The 15,103-nt window shown below is 43.2% G+C and overlaps 1 protein-coding gene across 9 annotated transcripts in view; it reads left to right on the forward strand.

Annotated features, from left to right (window-relative positions):
• Nucleotides 1-15,103, forward strand: part of spega (striated muscle enriched protein kinase a) — a 72,165-nt gene that overhangs the window by 14,285 nt on the left and 42,777 nt on the right. For 2 of the 9 annotated variants that reach the window (XM_023964869.2, XM_023964876.2), the window contains 5 exons: nucleotides 9,107-9,205; nucleotides 11,374-11,524; nucleotides 12,397-13,212; nucleotides 14,299-14,729; nucleotides 14,947-15,093. In XM_023964869.2, the coding sequence (XP_023820637.1) occupies nucleotides 9,107-9,205; nucleotides 11,374-11,524; nucleotides 12,397-13,212; nucleotides 14,299-14,729; nucleotides 14,947-15,093 (1,644 nt within the window). Of the gene's footprint in view, nucleotides 1-4,856; nucleotides 4,972-6,257; nucleotides 6,754-7,894; nucleotides 7,938-8,437; nucleotides 8,605-9,106; nucleotides 9,206-11,373; nucleotides 11,525-12,396; nucleotides 13,213-14,298; nucleotides 14,730-14,946; nucleotides 15,094-15,103 lie in introns of those variants that run through there. The other 7 variants (XM_023964874.2, XM_023964890.2, XM_023964872.2 and 4 more) reach the window with 7 other exon arrangements.

Raw genomic sequence — 15,103 nt, forward strand, 5'->3', positions numbered from 1 at the left:
TTGTAGAGTCATGGCTACCAGTTCGTAGCTACGGTCCCTCTGACCATCACCCGGATCATTCATGCACATTCATGCTGGTGCGCAGTAGCGTTGGGGTGCCTCACTGGGTGGTGTTAACTGCTCCCTGGTTTCCTGCATGTCAGTCCTTCACCTTACCAACCGAGCTACCCAGCCGCCTGGAGACTTCAGGCTGAAGTCTCAGCCTTGTGTTCAGCCGGAACACAATGAATTTGTTAAAAGAAAAAACATGCAAAATTGCACCTAAAAAATGCATAAAACAGTAAGGCCATAAAAGACAAACCAATATATAACGAGGGAACACTGTACACTTTATCGTTATCACGAAATAAAGCTGTGCAATGCGCATATCACAAAAGTCGGCGAAAATTGAAATAAATGGTAAAACTTAAACGTGCTAAAACAATCGTATGACAGCTTGAATTATTTAACGAATCATCTCCTACAGATGAGGGTCATCTGGAGTATAGTTTAAGGTATGCTGACTCTTATTTAAATTAAACTGTTGCAGGGAAATGGAAATGATGTTTTTGGTTTTTTTGTTATTTCTTCCTGTACCGCAAGTTATATCGTCATGGCAAAGGTAATCATTAGTCTCACAAGTGGTGAGTTTTCCTCATATCGTGCAGCCCTGCTGTATACCATACCTCGTGGGTATGGATTAATAGGAAATCCATTTGTTTCCGTTTTTTGAAGAGATTTCCATGCTATGGTTAAAGGCATTAACCTCTGAATCCCAATCACAAAGCAAAAAAAAACAAATAAATGTCAACAAATAAATGTGGATGGAGTCTTCCATTAGTTTTGCAATTTGTCGTCCAAAACTGCATCTTTGTAATTGATTGTAATTGTCATAAGGCTTATACAAAAATACATTATAAAAATGTTTAAATTGGAACCATTGTTTCTTTTTTTATTTTTTATTTTTTTATTTGGTGCGTTCATGAAATATACGACCAGACCAGACTTAATGGAAACAGGAGGAGTGCGTGACGTAACAGCAACAGTGTGTTCTCTGATCGACTGATTGGAAGAAAAACGTGTCATGTAAACACGTCATTTGGAATACTCTTCCCCGATCAGACTCGTTCGGATCAAAATTTCTTTCCGATCGAGATAGGTGGGTTATGCCGATTGTTTATCCGATTGTGTTGCATGTAAACAGTTCATTCCGATCGTGGGTCACTACTGCTCTGGTTTTAGTCACGCATAGACCGTGCTCCAGAGAAAGCTTTGGAGCTCAAACAGAACCGACCGGCTGCTCCGCGCGAGTGAATCGTGTCTCTGACCAGAGCAGCCGGACTTATAGCTTTGTGTTTGCGGACAGGGCGGTGGTGCTTTGTTAAGTGTGCGCTCCGAGGGGGAGGCTTCCGACCCGCCGCTCTGGGTTAGCGGCTGCCGGACTCAGGAGAACGGTGTGTCCGGGCAGAGCTCGGGCCGCCAGCTCACACACAGCGGCTTTGGGGCGGTGTGTGAGCTTTTCAAAGCAGAAGTGTCGCTCAGTCCTTAGAAACCGTTCAGACAATCACGTGGATTTGTGTTTCCAGTCGTGTCCCGACAAAATAAAGGCTGATGTTATTCCCACATATTTACGTGCAGCCAACATGCAGATTGCAGCATTTCCCGCGTGGATTTTCTGTTCATCAAAGGCTAAATCTTTGTGATTGTCATAAGGTTTATACAAAAATACAATACAAAAATGTTTAAATTGGAACCATTGTTTCTTTTTTTGTTTTTTTTATTGGTGCGTTCATGAAATATACGACCAGACCAGACTTAATGGAAACAGGAGGAGTGCGTGACGTAACAGCAACAGTTCTCTGTTTTTAAGGGATATCATGCCAGACTGTGCTGATAAAGCTGTGCTCCTGGAAGGCATCCATCACGGCCGCTCCACAGAAAGCAGCCGCTGTCACAAAATCAATGGGTTTCCGCAAAGTCCGCTTGCTCCCTTGTTGTTTTAAGCTAATGAAACCAGGGCATGTTCCAAATTGCACCTGTCCGATTTAACCTGTTCAGAGCCTCTTTCTAGGTCAAGATGTTCATTTCTGTCTCAGAATTTGTTTGATGTTGCAGAACACAAATTTTGCATTGGAACATTTTTTTTTTTTTTTTGCACGGCTCTGTTATAAGACTTCAAAGAACCATAATGAGGTTCGAGCGGTGCATTAGAAAGCACAGCCGCCTGAGCCACAAAACAGATTCGGAGACGATAAATGACACGCACCGGCAAAATCAAATCATCTTTGCTTAATGGCAGGCGTTCTGTGATACCCCAGCCAGAAACTGGCTAAAGCTGGTTCGCCGTGGCTTTTTGCGAGTGAGAAAAAAGGAAAAATAAATAAATAAGCTTTTTGACTGCTGCGTGCAAGAAGCCTCATAATGTGACTTTCCATCGGATGATGTTTGTGGAATCTTGTGCCACGATGGGCTTATTGATCCAGGGGGGCGTTTGAACTGTTACTTGGGGGTGTATCCCATATCACGCATAAAGCATCAGTATTGATCGCTTCACTTTCAGCCTGGACCGACTGCTTCTCTCCAGTGGTGGATGGAGGCGGGAGAGTGAGGCAGGTGGGGGTGAAAAGAGGTTCTTTAAAAATAACATTTGGAGACAGCATTTCACTGAAAGAAGCGACAATTCAAGGAGAAGATCTACTACGAAGACTTTTTTATTTTTTTTAAAAGGAAAAAGGCTTGTCTTATTGCCTGGTGATGATGATGGTCTAGAAAACTAATGACCACCATCGAAATGCACATTCTCTGAGCAGCTCTTGATTCACGGCAAGAGTAAATCTCACATTGATTCGGTGTTTACAAGGCCATAAACAGAAACTGGCCCTGGCTTTACAAGACTAGAAAAAACTCTGTTCAGCAAAGCTACTCAGCAGACAAGTGTAGAGAAGTTTCAATTATGAGTGGAGAGAACAAATCTGTGTTATTTTAGGGTAATATATTGGAAGTTGCGGATCAAATCTGGAAAGGAGGACAATAAAAGGAGTCCCTTTTATCTAAGGTCTCTTCTGATCCAGTATACCAAATCTTTAACCCTTGTGCTATCCAAGGCACTTTAACGTTGGGAGTTGGGTCATCTAGACCCCACAAGACAGTGCGCTGAACCTTTTTTTCTTTAATGATTTGTGATCTTCACTGGTGTCCATGGATTACATGAAATCCTCTTCACCATTATGGTGGTAGGGATAACACGTCAGTGTAAGGATCGGGTCATTTTGACCCCACAAGATAGCCCAAGGGTTAAAGGATGGAGAAGCAAATATTCAAATTAAAAGAGAATGCTTGTTTAAAGACCATCGCCCACCTAAAGGCCGTGTCACACAGCCACTATGTACAGTCAGGCAGTCAAGCTTTAGACAGGCCAAACTGGTGTTCATATAAAATTGCTCCCATCTGCCACCAGCCTCCAGTGGCCGTTTGTGGAACTGCAGCTTTTATTTTTTTTTGTTTTCCATCAAGATTGTGAAATGAAAAGGTGCCCCATGATTATCTTTGTTTATTAAAACTACTTTATTGTGATCACTGTATGTGAATCAGCCAGTAAAACAAGCATTTAAAAAAAAGAAAAAAATACAGAAAAAAATAACTAATACAATTATTGCAACAACTTTTGTCCAACATGTGATCTAAGAGCTAAAATTGATAGAGGGATCAAATGTTTTTTTCCCCATGTTTGCAATTAAAGCACATGTATGTCACTTCAAAGTTAAAGCAGCATTTGTTCGTCTTTCTCTAGATTTCCTTTTCTCATCGGCCGTATCGATTTCCTGCTGGTTTAAGACATTAGCTGTGTTTACATGGACAAAAGTTTTTGGAAAGAACGCCTGATCGAAAGAAAAACGCGTCATGTAAACACGTCATTTGGAATACTCTGCCCCGATCAGACTCGTTCGAATCAAAATTTCTTTCCGATCGAGATAGGTGGGTTGTGCCGATTGTTTATCCGATCGTGTTGCATGTAGTTTATTCCGATTGTGGGTCACTACTGCTCTGGTTTTAGTCACGCATAAACCGTGCTCCAGAGAAAGCTTTGAAGCTCAAACAGAACCGACCGGCTGCTCCGCGCGAGTGTACCGTGTCTCTGAGGAGAGCAGCCGGACTTATAGCTTTGTTTTTCCGGACAGGGCGGTGGTGCTTTGTTAAGTGTGCGCTCCGAGGGGGAGGCTTCCGACCCGCCTTTTTGGGTTAGCGGCTGCCGGACTCAGGAGAACTGTGTGTCCTGGCAGAGCTCGGGCTGCCAGCTCACAAACAGCGGCTTTGGGGCGGTGTGTGAGCTTTTCAAAGCAGAAATGTCGCTCAGTCCTTAGAAACTGTTCAAACAATCACGTAGATTTGTGTTTCCAGTCGTGTCCCGTCAAAGTTTAGGCTGACGTTAAGTGCAGCCAAGATGCAGATTGCAGCATTTCCCACGTGGATTTTCTGTTCATCAAAGGCTAAATGTTGTTAGCGCGTGTTAGCCCACTCCTAACCCTTTTTCCAGCTCCGTTCTTCCACAAACAAAAGCACAGACCACACAGGTTAAAAATAAAATAATAAGCCAACAGGCGTTTTATAATATTCATAACAGTAATAAAAGCATGTTTAGAAGATCTTTTCGTATATTACCGAGCTGCTGCATAAATGTATATGGCAGCTCAGTTTGTTTACAACAGGACTCATTTCCTCTTCTGGTATTTTCAACACTACTGCGCATGCCCAAATGATTCATTCCGACCGAAAGTGTGACCATGTTAACGTTCGTTCTAATCGGAAAAAGTTTTTCTGGGCCCATGTACATGGTTGAATTCTAATCCGACCATTGATCCGATCAAGATATATTGCGCATGTACCCGCGGCTATAGTCGCATGCACAGCTCAACCCCCGTACAGGTGCTGGTGAGGTTTCTAGTTGTCCAGGCCCGTGGAGGATCATAGATACAGGCGTGCAAGGGAGCACAGGTGCGTCCTTTTTGAGGCTTGTACCATTGAAAACGGAATGTACGATTGGCATAGATGTGGTAAATGTGCTGTGAAATATTCATAAGGCCACATTTTTGAGTGATAGTGTTGTACAGTGTAACGCATTAGTCAGAAGTGTCCTTATGGCTTGGTATGGGTTGTTTGCAAGCAAAAACACGGGTTAGCCTGTTCAGAGCATGCTAGCAGCACGCAGCTGTTATGTGAACAGCTCTTACGGGGAGCCGAAGAATGAAAAATCATAGAAAAAAACTGTAGAAGAGAATGTGTCGGAACATTACAGTCATCGAGCGGTCTACGACTTTGTTATTTGGTGAAGGCCACCTGCATGCTCCGTATAAGTTTGCCCATTTTTTTGCCCCCAAGACAGCTTGTATCGACCTGTAACGGCAGTTCGGATTAAGCCATAACTTTGCAACTAAATCCATCAGATTAAGCGTTCAACATCAGATCTTTAGCTCTTTTCGACTACTGTAACTCTACAACCGTTTACGCAATTAATGTAATTTTGAGGCAGGAAAAAAAAAGCAGCCATGTGCCAATACGGCTGCTTTTCTCCGCGTCTGAATCATCTGATTCACAGTGATCGCGTCAAAATTTTCAAAGAGGGCTTGTTATTTAAGTAGCAAGTAAGAATTGATGTGATCAAAATGCGTTCACAGATGGGTTATTACAAGTGCCTGGAGGGAAGAAGAGATCATCATCCAGCAAGAACGATCGTTGTCTGGGATTAAAGGCGATTAGATGGACTTCATTTACAGTTCAGTCGGCTTCTGCCAAACGGCCCCCAAACTTTAATTGGGGTCACGGACCCTTTCAAAGGCTCTCGTTGTTTGGCGTTGAAGTGATTCATTTTTGCCTGTGGTTCGATTGGATGCAGTCAATACCAGCTGCTCTGGGAGCTTCATTAAGGTTTCCAGTTACAGCGTTTTTCATGAACCGCAGTAAAACAAATCCATTTTTTTTTAAACCAAAAAAGCTGCTTATGGACGGAAACACACAGAATAGCAGATAAATATTTGATGGCTTATGGGGAGAATGCATTTAGAGGGTGTAACTCATGCTCCCCCAATTTGCCTCCCCCTTCCACATCCCTTTGATCTTTCCCCGATTTCCTCCTTCCTTGCATCCATCCTTTTGTTCTTTTTCATGAGTCAACACGCTCCTGAGGAGAGATATTTTCCAGTTTCCTCCTCCTCCTCCTCTCTTTCTCCTCTGCCATCACTGCAATCAAGGCTCCACACCCCCTCCTCTTGCTTAAAAAGCGTGCACATCCACCCAACCGCCCATCCACCCACCGCTCTGTCTCTTCCTCGTTTTTTTGAGAGCGCATCCAACTGAGACGGAAAAAGGGCAGGAGGAGGTAGGGACAGAACCCGGCTGGAGGACTGCCGCCGCGGGGAGGCGAGCGTCGACGTCAGCGAGGGACGCTCTTCACACCCAGACACAAAGACACCTGGCTTCATTTACATTCAGCGCCGCTCGCTCCATCCTCCTCTCCCCTGTTTTGCTGCCAGACCGGAGCGTAAACACACCCACGCCGGAAACGAAAACTAAAAAATAGGGGAGCCTGACCCGACTTCCTCAGTCTTGAGCGCTTGCTGCTCCCCACACCACACCCTGGGATGTGTTTTTTCATTTATTTGATTTTTTAACCGCCGGCTTGGAGGGATGTTTTCGTGAGTTTACGCCACAGGTAATCATCTTTACTCAACGGGAACTAAAAAAAAAATGAAGAAAATCTGGTCAAAGAAGAAATTTCAGGTAAGTTCCCCCCTCCAGGGTTACTATTCTACACAAATCCATTTGATTTTTTTTTTTTTTTTTTACAAAATATTGCAAAACTAAACGACACCCACAATGTTTACAACAAACCTGACATTAAAATAGGACTAAAATGCCAGTTTATGAGTAAGAAAATGCACATTTACCATCATTTTAGTGTCTAAATGTGACTAAAAAAAGAGAGGAAAACAAACCATAATTTGGTCTTGGCAAAGAGAAAAATAGTTTGTTCCTGCTTTAATTCTAAAACTGGGAACAAAAGAAAGGCAGTGACATTGAATAGGTTGTTCATTTAAAAGGTTGTTCCTAAATTTGGGGCAGGTGGAAAGTGTGTCAGTAGGGTACACTACATAGAGACAGCAACTCAAAGTGCAGGGGGACAATTATCGCTTTGCCTGTTTTTCAGTAATGAATCAATATCAAACCCTCAAGAATTGTATATATATATATATTTTTTTATTTTTTATTTTTTGTCTGGCTTCCAGTGGCAGATTTGTGCAAATAAAGCTGGATTGTATTTGCTGAATAGTCCATAAAGGTCCTTGCCAAACCGAGGCTGGGGTTTGCTGATATGACTGCCTTTTGAGGGCTAAACAAAGGGGAGGGGGATCACAACATGAATAGAAGCTTCTAGTGGCAGCGGTTAATCAAACTGGCTGACAAGAGGAGCATCGAGTGATTGGAGGGGGTAGAGAACAGCAAAACATGAGGGGGAATAAATGAAAAATGACTCATTTTTCCCACTTCTGCTTTCCCGCCGCTGCAAAGCAGTGAGTCACTCGGAGGAGCTCCTCTCCGTGGTGACAGATCATACAGGAAGCGGCTTTATGACTTCTTCTCCCCTGTCTCCGACAGACGCATTCATCACTTCTGAGTCTGTTAAAGCTGCTGAAGCGAATGCATCTCATTAGAACTGTAGAGGATTTTCTGATGAAGAAACCCAAAAGCTCTGCTCCCGCGGAAAGCAGTGAATGATGGGAAATCAGGTTAGGGGTGGGAAAAAAAAAAAGTCATGTGTGGTTGAAAGACTCCCCCTCCAAACTGGACTGTGGGACTGTAAAGCAGGACCTTTTCTGCGGATCCCTGCTGAATAATGCTTTGTACTCTTGTCTTGTTTCAGAGAACTGGGCCTTCCACACGGACATTTGGCAGATTTACCCATGGTGTGTTGTCGGTGTGAGCTTTACACCAGTTCTTCCTTACCCTATTGCCTTGGAACTTCTCTTCTTTTCTTTTAGAGACGGGATTAAAAAAAAAAAAACCCGAACTGCTTAGAAATTATTCACAAGTTCGAGTTCTTTGCCGCAGACCATTTGTGTGTTTTTGGAGTTTAGCTGCTCTGAACAAGAGTGGCGTTTGTTGTTGTGCCTCCACCCCCACAGAGCTGTAATTTTGTAATGGTGCTGCTGCATAGAAAACCCTAGGATGAAGCACGTCTAGCCTCTGTGCGAAATTCCTGCCGTTTGGAAGCAGATACTAGCTAACATCTAATTCTGTGTCCAAAGTCGTTTATGTTGTAGATTCCTTCCTGAAAAGTGTAAAGTTGTAGATGCTTTTTTTAAAAAACTGGCTCCTTTATCATGAGGCTGACGACGAGGTGCAACCTGTTCTGTGGTTGTCGTCCTCCTTCAATGGTTTCCTAACCAGTAAATGTATGTGTCAGCCTCCCCACAGTTTGGCTGGTGATTTTTAGACTAATGGGTACGAAGAGGATTGGTCGTGTGGGTGAGAGAGATGCTGGTTTCCATAGTAACGGTGCTCTCCCGTCTGCCCTCTCTTGCTGCCACTATGGAAGCGAAGTTTTCCGCTCCTGCCGAAAGCAAAGCTATGGTAAACTTTTTTTTTTTTGCTCCTCCCTTTTGTGCATCCATCCCATTTACTCCATTTGTACACCCTTCTGTTGTTAAATGTGGTTTCTGTTCTTCAGTTTTAATATGTTCCTTTAATACGTTGCATCATCTTTTGAGCCGTTCTTTTAATTTCTCTGGAACTGTTTCTTGTCTTTGTGTTTTTTTTAATTAAAAATATAGAACAACCTTGTGTGTTTTGTGCTGTCATTTAATTAGAAGTCTCGTATTTTTGAGGTAAATAGAGTATGAAAACACTGCTATAACATTCCATACAACTCACCACATGCTCCAGTTTCAACCCATTTATTTACCTCGGGGGCTTGTCCGGGATTTTTTTCCGAATCCGTCAAAATCTGTGCTGCCAAGAAAACGTCACATCAGTTCCACCTTTTTGCCCGCCCGCGCGTACTCCCCTGAGTGTCCAGCCACAACATATCCATCTGTCTTTCGCTCACTTTCCTCGCTTCTTTTTTTAATTTCAGACTCTGAGACCACAGAGGATGAGACCACAGAGCCTCAGATGGAAACCAAAGAAGGACCTGGGAGATCCCAAGACAAGGCTGGTAGAAGAGGACCGTCAGGTATTTTCAAAAAACAAAAAAAAAACTTGGACGTATCAGCTTTTGTTTTGTTTACATTCATCAACTATTATCACCCCAAGCATTACTTTGAAAAATTTTGCCTAAAGTATAGGATTTACTCATTTAATAGCCCTTTACATTTTTCAAATGATGTTGCCTGTGACTTACTGCAGTGTCTGTTTTGCTGCCAAAAACACACTCCAACAAAATTGTTTCCTATAGATCTAGTGGAGGTTACTCTCATCTTGGCCTGAGATGAGTGTGTAATGAAATTTGATAATCCCTTAGGGTGTGATGCAAGTGTGACACAGTGCCCCAGTTTGTCGCAGGTTTGGATCTGGCTGTGAGGCTCCATTGGGAATGTTAAACTCAGACAAAACAAAAAGAAATAGGTCATCGTGGCATGAATTATGTTCCTTTCATTGTACATTTAAGTTGCACATGCCAGGCACTGTTTTTGTGCAGCTTTGTAATTGCATATTTGATATCAGAAAAGCAGTGCAACATGCTTTTCTGCCTATATTAGGATGACTAATAAAAATATACAAGCAGTTGTTTGGATTCCCATTATAGGTTACCACAGTAAACGCTAGATTAGTACCAGCAGAGTGAAACACAATCCTCATGTCAGTATGATAGCTCTCCAAGGCTATGTCCGAATTCCCACCCTACTTAAAACTATATAGTGACGAACTATCTGCTGCCCTGGACTTTAGAAGCAACTTGGACACCATGTTTACTTTATGAGCATTTTACGGCGACTATTTATGAATCCATTGGACTCAATTTCAATGAACTCTGAATATCAGTGCAAAGCTGCTTTTCTCATCTTCAAAATTTGTTGGAAGTAGGTTAATTGCATAAATGGTTGAAGAGTTATATTAATTCAAAGAACTAAAGCTCCAGTGTTGACGGATTAAGTGGGACAAAACAGTCCTTTAACCCTTGTGCTATCCTTTAGAGTCAAATGGCCATCGACGTGTTCTTCCTACCATGACATAGGTGGATAAAGGTGGAGAGGATTTCATGTAATCCATGAACACCAGTGAAGATCACAAATCATTGAAGAAATAAGTTCAGTGCACTGTCTAATGGGTCTGGATGACCCAACTCCCAATGTCAAATATCCTAGGATAGCACAAGGAAGAATGTAGTGGATGACTACGCTACCTAGAATGCCAAGAAGGGCCAGTAGGGAACAGGATATTGGTCAAAGGGGTTGATGGAAAGTTCTCCTGCAATAGGCAGGAAACAGTCCAACACAACAAATAACTTTATTCACAATAACTCCCAAATGTATCCAGTTGTAACACAATAAATACAAAACAACCACTACGGTAGCCAGTGGCCACGTTTTTGAGCACCATGTTTCACTAAAAATCAGTTCACAGATAAGGCACACCGAATGACACGGTTGATTTCTGAGAAGATGAAAGGATTTTAGGTTGCCAAAAAAATTCAGTGAATCACTAAATGACCTTGCTGCGCAGAAAATTGGGTTTTGCATCTTTATGATTATTAACCCTTGTGCTATCCTAGGCACTTTAACTTTGGGAGATGGGTCATCTAGACCCACTAGACAGTGCACTGAACTTTTTTCTTCAATGATTTGTGATCTTCACTGGTGTTCATGGATTACATGAAATCTTTCTACCTTTATCCACCTTTGTCATGGTAGGGAGAACACATCAATGTAAGGGTGGGTTCATCTAAGATAGCACAAGGGTTAAGACCTATTTGACAAGACTATAAAAAAGTTTGTTTTTGCAATACTGATAAATTGTCTTTATCCCTCTCGAAAGTTAATGAAAAGTGAGAACATTTAGTTAGATTGACAACTGGATCTTTAGGATCGGGGGCTGAGTCAGTATCATTTCACTCTTTCTGCTAGTCCCTGTTAATGTCCCGAAGTCCGTTGCTGTCTTTGATAGACGCTGACCGCTCTTTCTTTTTGCTGTAGAAGCATCCTCGCCTCCATAGCTCATCACTTAGATGCCGATCATTACCTGCTTTGAGACAAAAGAGGTTCTGTTTATGCTCCAAACATGGTTTCCTTCAGTTTAGACACAGAAATCAAACTGAAGCTCATACAGTCGTTTGAGGAACCCTTTTTCATCAACACTACAAAAACCACTCAAATCCAGCATTGTTTTTTTTTCCCCCCACAGGTGAGGGGGGAAGGATGATGGATCAAAACCCAGATGCTCTGGATCGCAGGGCCACACTCCCCAGCGCCTACAACCCCGTGGTGGAGCGGGAGCTCCGCACTCTGAGCTCTCGCCCACCAGGGCCACATTTGGACCCCACAAACTCCGCCAGGCAAGCCCCGGGCGGGGGCCCCCCCGAGGGGGCCCCACCCGTCCGTCACCTGGGTGTGGAACCGCTCATCCGAGCTTCACACGCTAACCTGGCGCGGGCCATGCAGGGGTCGGAGGAAAGTGTTTCTGTAGGCAGCGACTACTACGGGAGCATGTTCAGCCTCTACAGAGGGAGGACATTTTCCATGCCATTATAGCACACGGCTTTTTTTTTTCTTGTTTATTCCCAGGATTATGCCAAAATAAATAAATAAATAAAATAAAATCAGAGTGGCCACAAACCCCAATTTGGAAAAATGGACAGTAAATGCACAATATTTTATAAACAAAAATGGTAAAAATGTTGGTCTTGATTTTCTTGTTTTACTTTGGACCACACTTTCCTTTGATTTGCTTTGTTGCTGTGACATTTTAACGACAGTCGTAACACATTAATACAGAATTTTTTGATATTTCTTAAAGCCATGAGGAAGATATAGTTGTGCGACTGACCCAGCACTTCTGAAAACTGTGATTCTGCTTTTTGTCCACTGCATGTTTTCTAGAGCGGCCTTTTTTTTCGGACTAACATCGCATCTTTATAGGTTTGCAGTGGCGTGCATGGACTTTTTTGTGTTCCAAGGTTGTGTTGGCATGGATTTTTGACTAGCTCCTTTTTTTATAAGCATGACGTTCTTGTATTGAAAGGGGGCTCTTTTTCTGGAAGAAGTTTTGTCTCACACACAGACGTCTTTTTACATTTTTTGTGTGATGTGTTGCTCATTCAACGGGAGCCAAAGAACAACCAAATTTGGATGAAAATGAATTTTCACCGTCAACTTTGACTCCTCCAGGGCTTCATTACTTATTTGCCTCCAATCCTTCCTTATCTAGGACTCCAAGCTCCGATCAAGCTTGGGGACTCTCCCGTGAAGTCCCTCTTTCCTCTAACCAGCCATCTATCCGCTCAGACAAAAATGGCACCAATTGTTGCAAAAATATCCCGGACAAACCCAAATTGCCAGGTCCTCCGGCTTCCGACAGCGTTGTTGTGACACCTAAACCGGCTCGTGCAGGATCCAAGATCTTTGACAAAGTTCGGGCCTTCGAGGAGCGACGGATGAGCGCAGATTTGCCAAAAGGCCCTGCTTGCTTTGACTCAGATGACAGGGGGAAGAAGACAGGAGGTGCTGGCAAAGAGGAGGGACGAAGCCTGCAGGGTGCCGCCCAGAAAAGAGCAGCATTCCAGCAGCGAGCGTCTTCGCTGGAGGACAAGACAAGCTACTCTCAAAGGGTCCAAAGCTACCAGAACAAGTTTGCAGAGGAGCTCCAGAGGATCAAGAAACTCGTGAGCAAGCCGAGCTTGAGGAAGGCATATTCCACTGAGCAGCTGTCACTGACGGACAGGCCAAACACGCGGAAAGTCGAGCCCATTCCTCCCCAGGTTGTGAAAAAGTTGAAAGCGAGAGAACAAGCCCTGGAAGAGAGAAGCGCTGGGAGGCAGGGGGGGGAGAGCATGTTGCAGAGTTCCACTCAAGCCCAAAACAGAGTTGTGGAGAATCAAAGTAAGGAAGCCAAAGGGGAAGAGATGACACAGGGCGTTCACAGCTCTTTGAGAGAACCCAGAATCCTTGTTTCCAAGGAAACGGCATCAATTCATCAGTTACCAGAACAGCCATTGCCAAAAGCAGCAAGGAAAAGCCCAATCAGGTTTGAGTGTTTGCATTATGTTCATTTCAAAAATGGATGTTTTTGTGTTTCTTCTGTGCTTTTTATAGCCTTTAGTTTAACTCCAGTTTTTAAAGACCCACTCCGATAAAAAAATGATTTTCTTGGTGTTTTAACTTGTTCTTAAGGGAATTTTCAGATGATGGAGAACATACTGTATATCAAAAAATTTAATACAATTTTGGAGTATTCATTTATTGACATCGCTTTGAACTAGGGGCAGAAGAAAGAAAAGCTGTTTGAAAAAGTTTGCATTTGTGATGTGGAAAATCTGCTGGGCGACCCAGAAGCTCCCTGGTCTCCTTCTGGTGCATCCACTCCTAGATGACTAGTCTAAGCTGGTGTCTAATGTTGGATGGTGGGTGTGAGAGGCTGTAAGCTAGTGGCAGAGCAGGTGACGGGAAGTGGGGTGGGGCAAACAGTTTTGCCTACAACTCAGAGGCGAATTTTTTTTGTGAATACTGCAGACCCTACGTCCTAGAAAACAACATTAACGACGTAAAGGTTTTTTGTTTTATTTTAGTTAAAAAATTGCATAATACTATTTATTAGACCACTGGAAACACTTTTAAAATAGATGAAAAAGGGAGATTGGAGTGGGTCTTTAATGGCTATTATGTAAAAACTCTGATTGCCTATTAGGCCTGCACAATAAATCGCTAATTTCAGTCTGTGCATTATCGCAAATGGTGCCATAGATCAGGATAAATGGTTACTGTAAATCTTTACACGCATGCCAAAACAATCTTATGGCAGCTTGAACTATTTGACCATTTTAACTAAGCCCTTCACGTTGTTGACCAATCGAATAGAGCCCTTTTATGTTAGCTGCCTATGTAGACGAGGTGCATTCGGAGTAGAATTTAAGTTATATTGTATTTTATTTAAACAAAACTGTTGGAAGGAAAATTATGTATTTCAAGTTTTGTCGTTATTGCAGTATTGATCGCTAACATCCCACATCGCAAGCTTTCCTCATATCGAGCTGTACTACTGCCCATCCCCCGTTATCATGATGTCCCATCATTTTCACCACAAATAAACAGCTTTTCTGCTCTTTGCTCACAGTGAAGGCTCAGCCGATAAAGACACAGCAATTCCACCAACCAAGGAATCTTCACGCGCTTGCAGACGTTTGGGAACAGAGTCAAACGGTGTCGACAAACAATCACTGCACAGAGCGAAAAGCCCAACGGACAGGAGAACATCTCCCGTGAGCGCTAAGGAACCAGGGGTCCAGTTTCCGCCAAAATCCCCCCGTTTCACCCCGTCACCCACTCGTTCGACCAGCCCCATTCTGAAGAAGAGGAAGACAGAGGCGGGCCGGGTCTCTCCATGTCGGAAAGTCGGCCTCCCTGTGATTCGAGTAGACAATGAACCCATGGAGATGGATGAACCTGGAGGTTGTAGCAAAGAGGCAAACAGGGCTAAAAGAAAAGAGGGACGAACTCGCAGAAGCAAAAAGAATCGATCAAATCAACACGGTTTTCCAGAAGAAGGTACAAGTTCTTGTTAAACCCAGATGAAAAGTTGGGGTCTATCTCTTGAGAATTTAAAAAAAAACACGATGTGTTTTGTGTACATTAGCCATCTTTGTCCATTCTTTAAAAAAAAAAAGGTAGATGACAACTCATCAGTTGTTTTGGGATCGATCTGAAAAATAGAGAAGAAACCTGTTTTGGAGCTTGGCTTGTCAATCAACTTCTTCTTTTCCAGAAGGTTCATCTGATGATTCATATTTGTCTGCGGACGACGGGCCAGCAGAGGCCCCTGCTTTTGAGAAACCTCTTGAGGACACCACGGCAACTCGTGACTCTGCTGTCATTCTAACGTGCATCATCACCGGCAACCCAACACCCACAGGTAATGCCAA

This window comes from Oryzias latipes, chromosome 2 (genome assembly GCF_053564925.1).
Source record: "Oryzias latipes strain Hd-rR chromosome 2, Olatipes_Hd-rR_3.1".
NCBI classification, from domain to species: Eukaryota; Metazoa; Chordata; class Actinopteri; order Beloniformes; family Adrianichthyidae; genus Oryzias; species Oryzias latipes.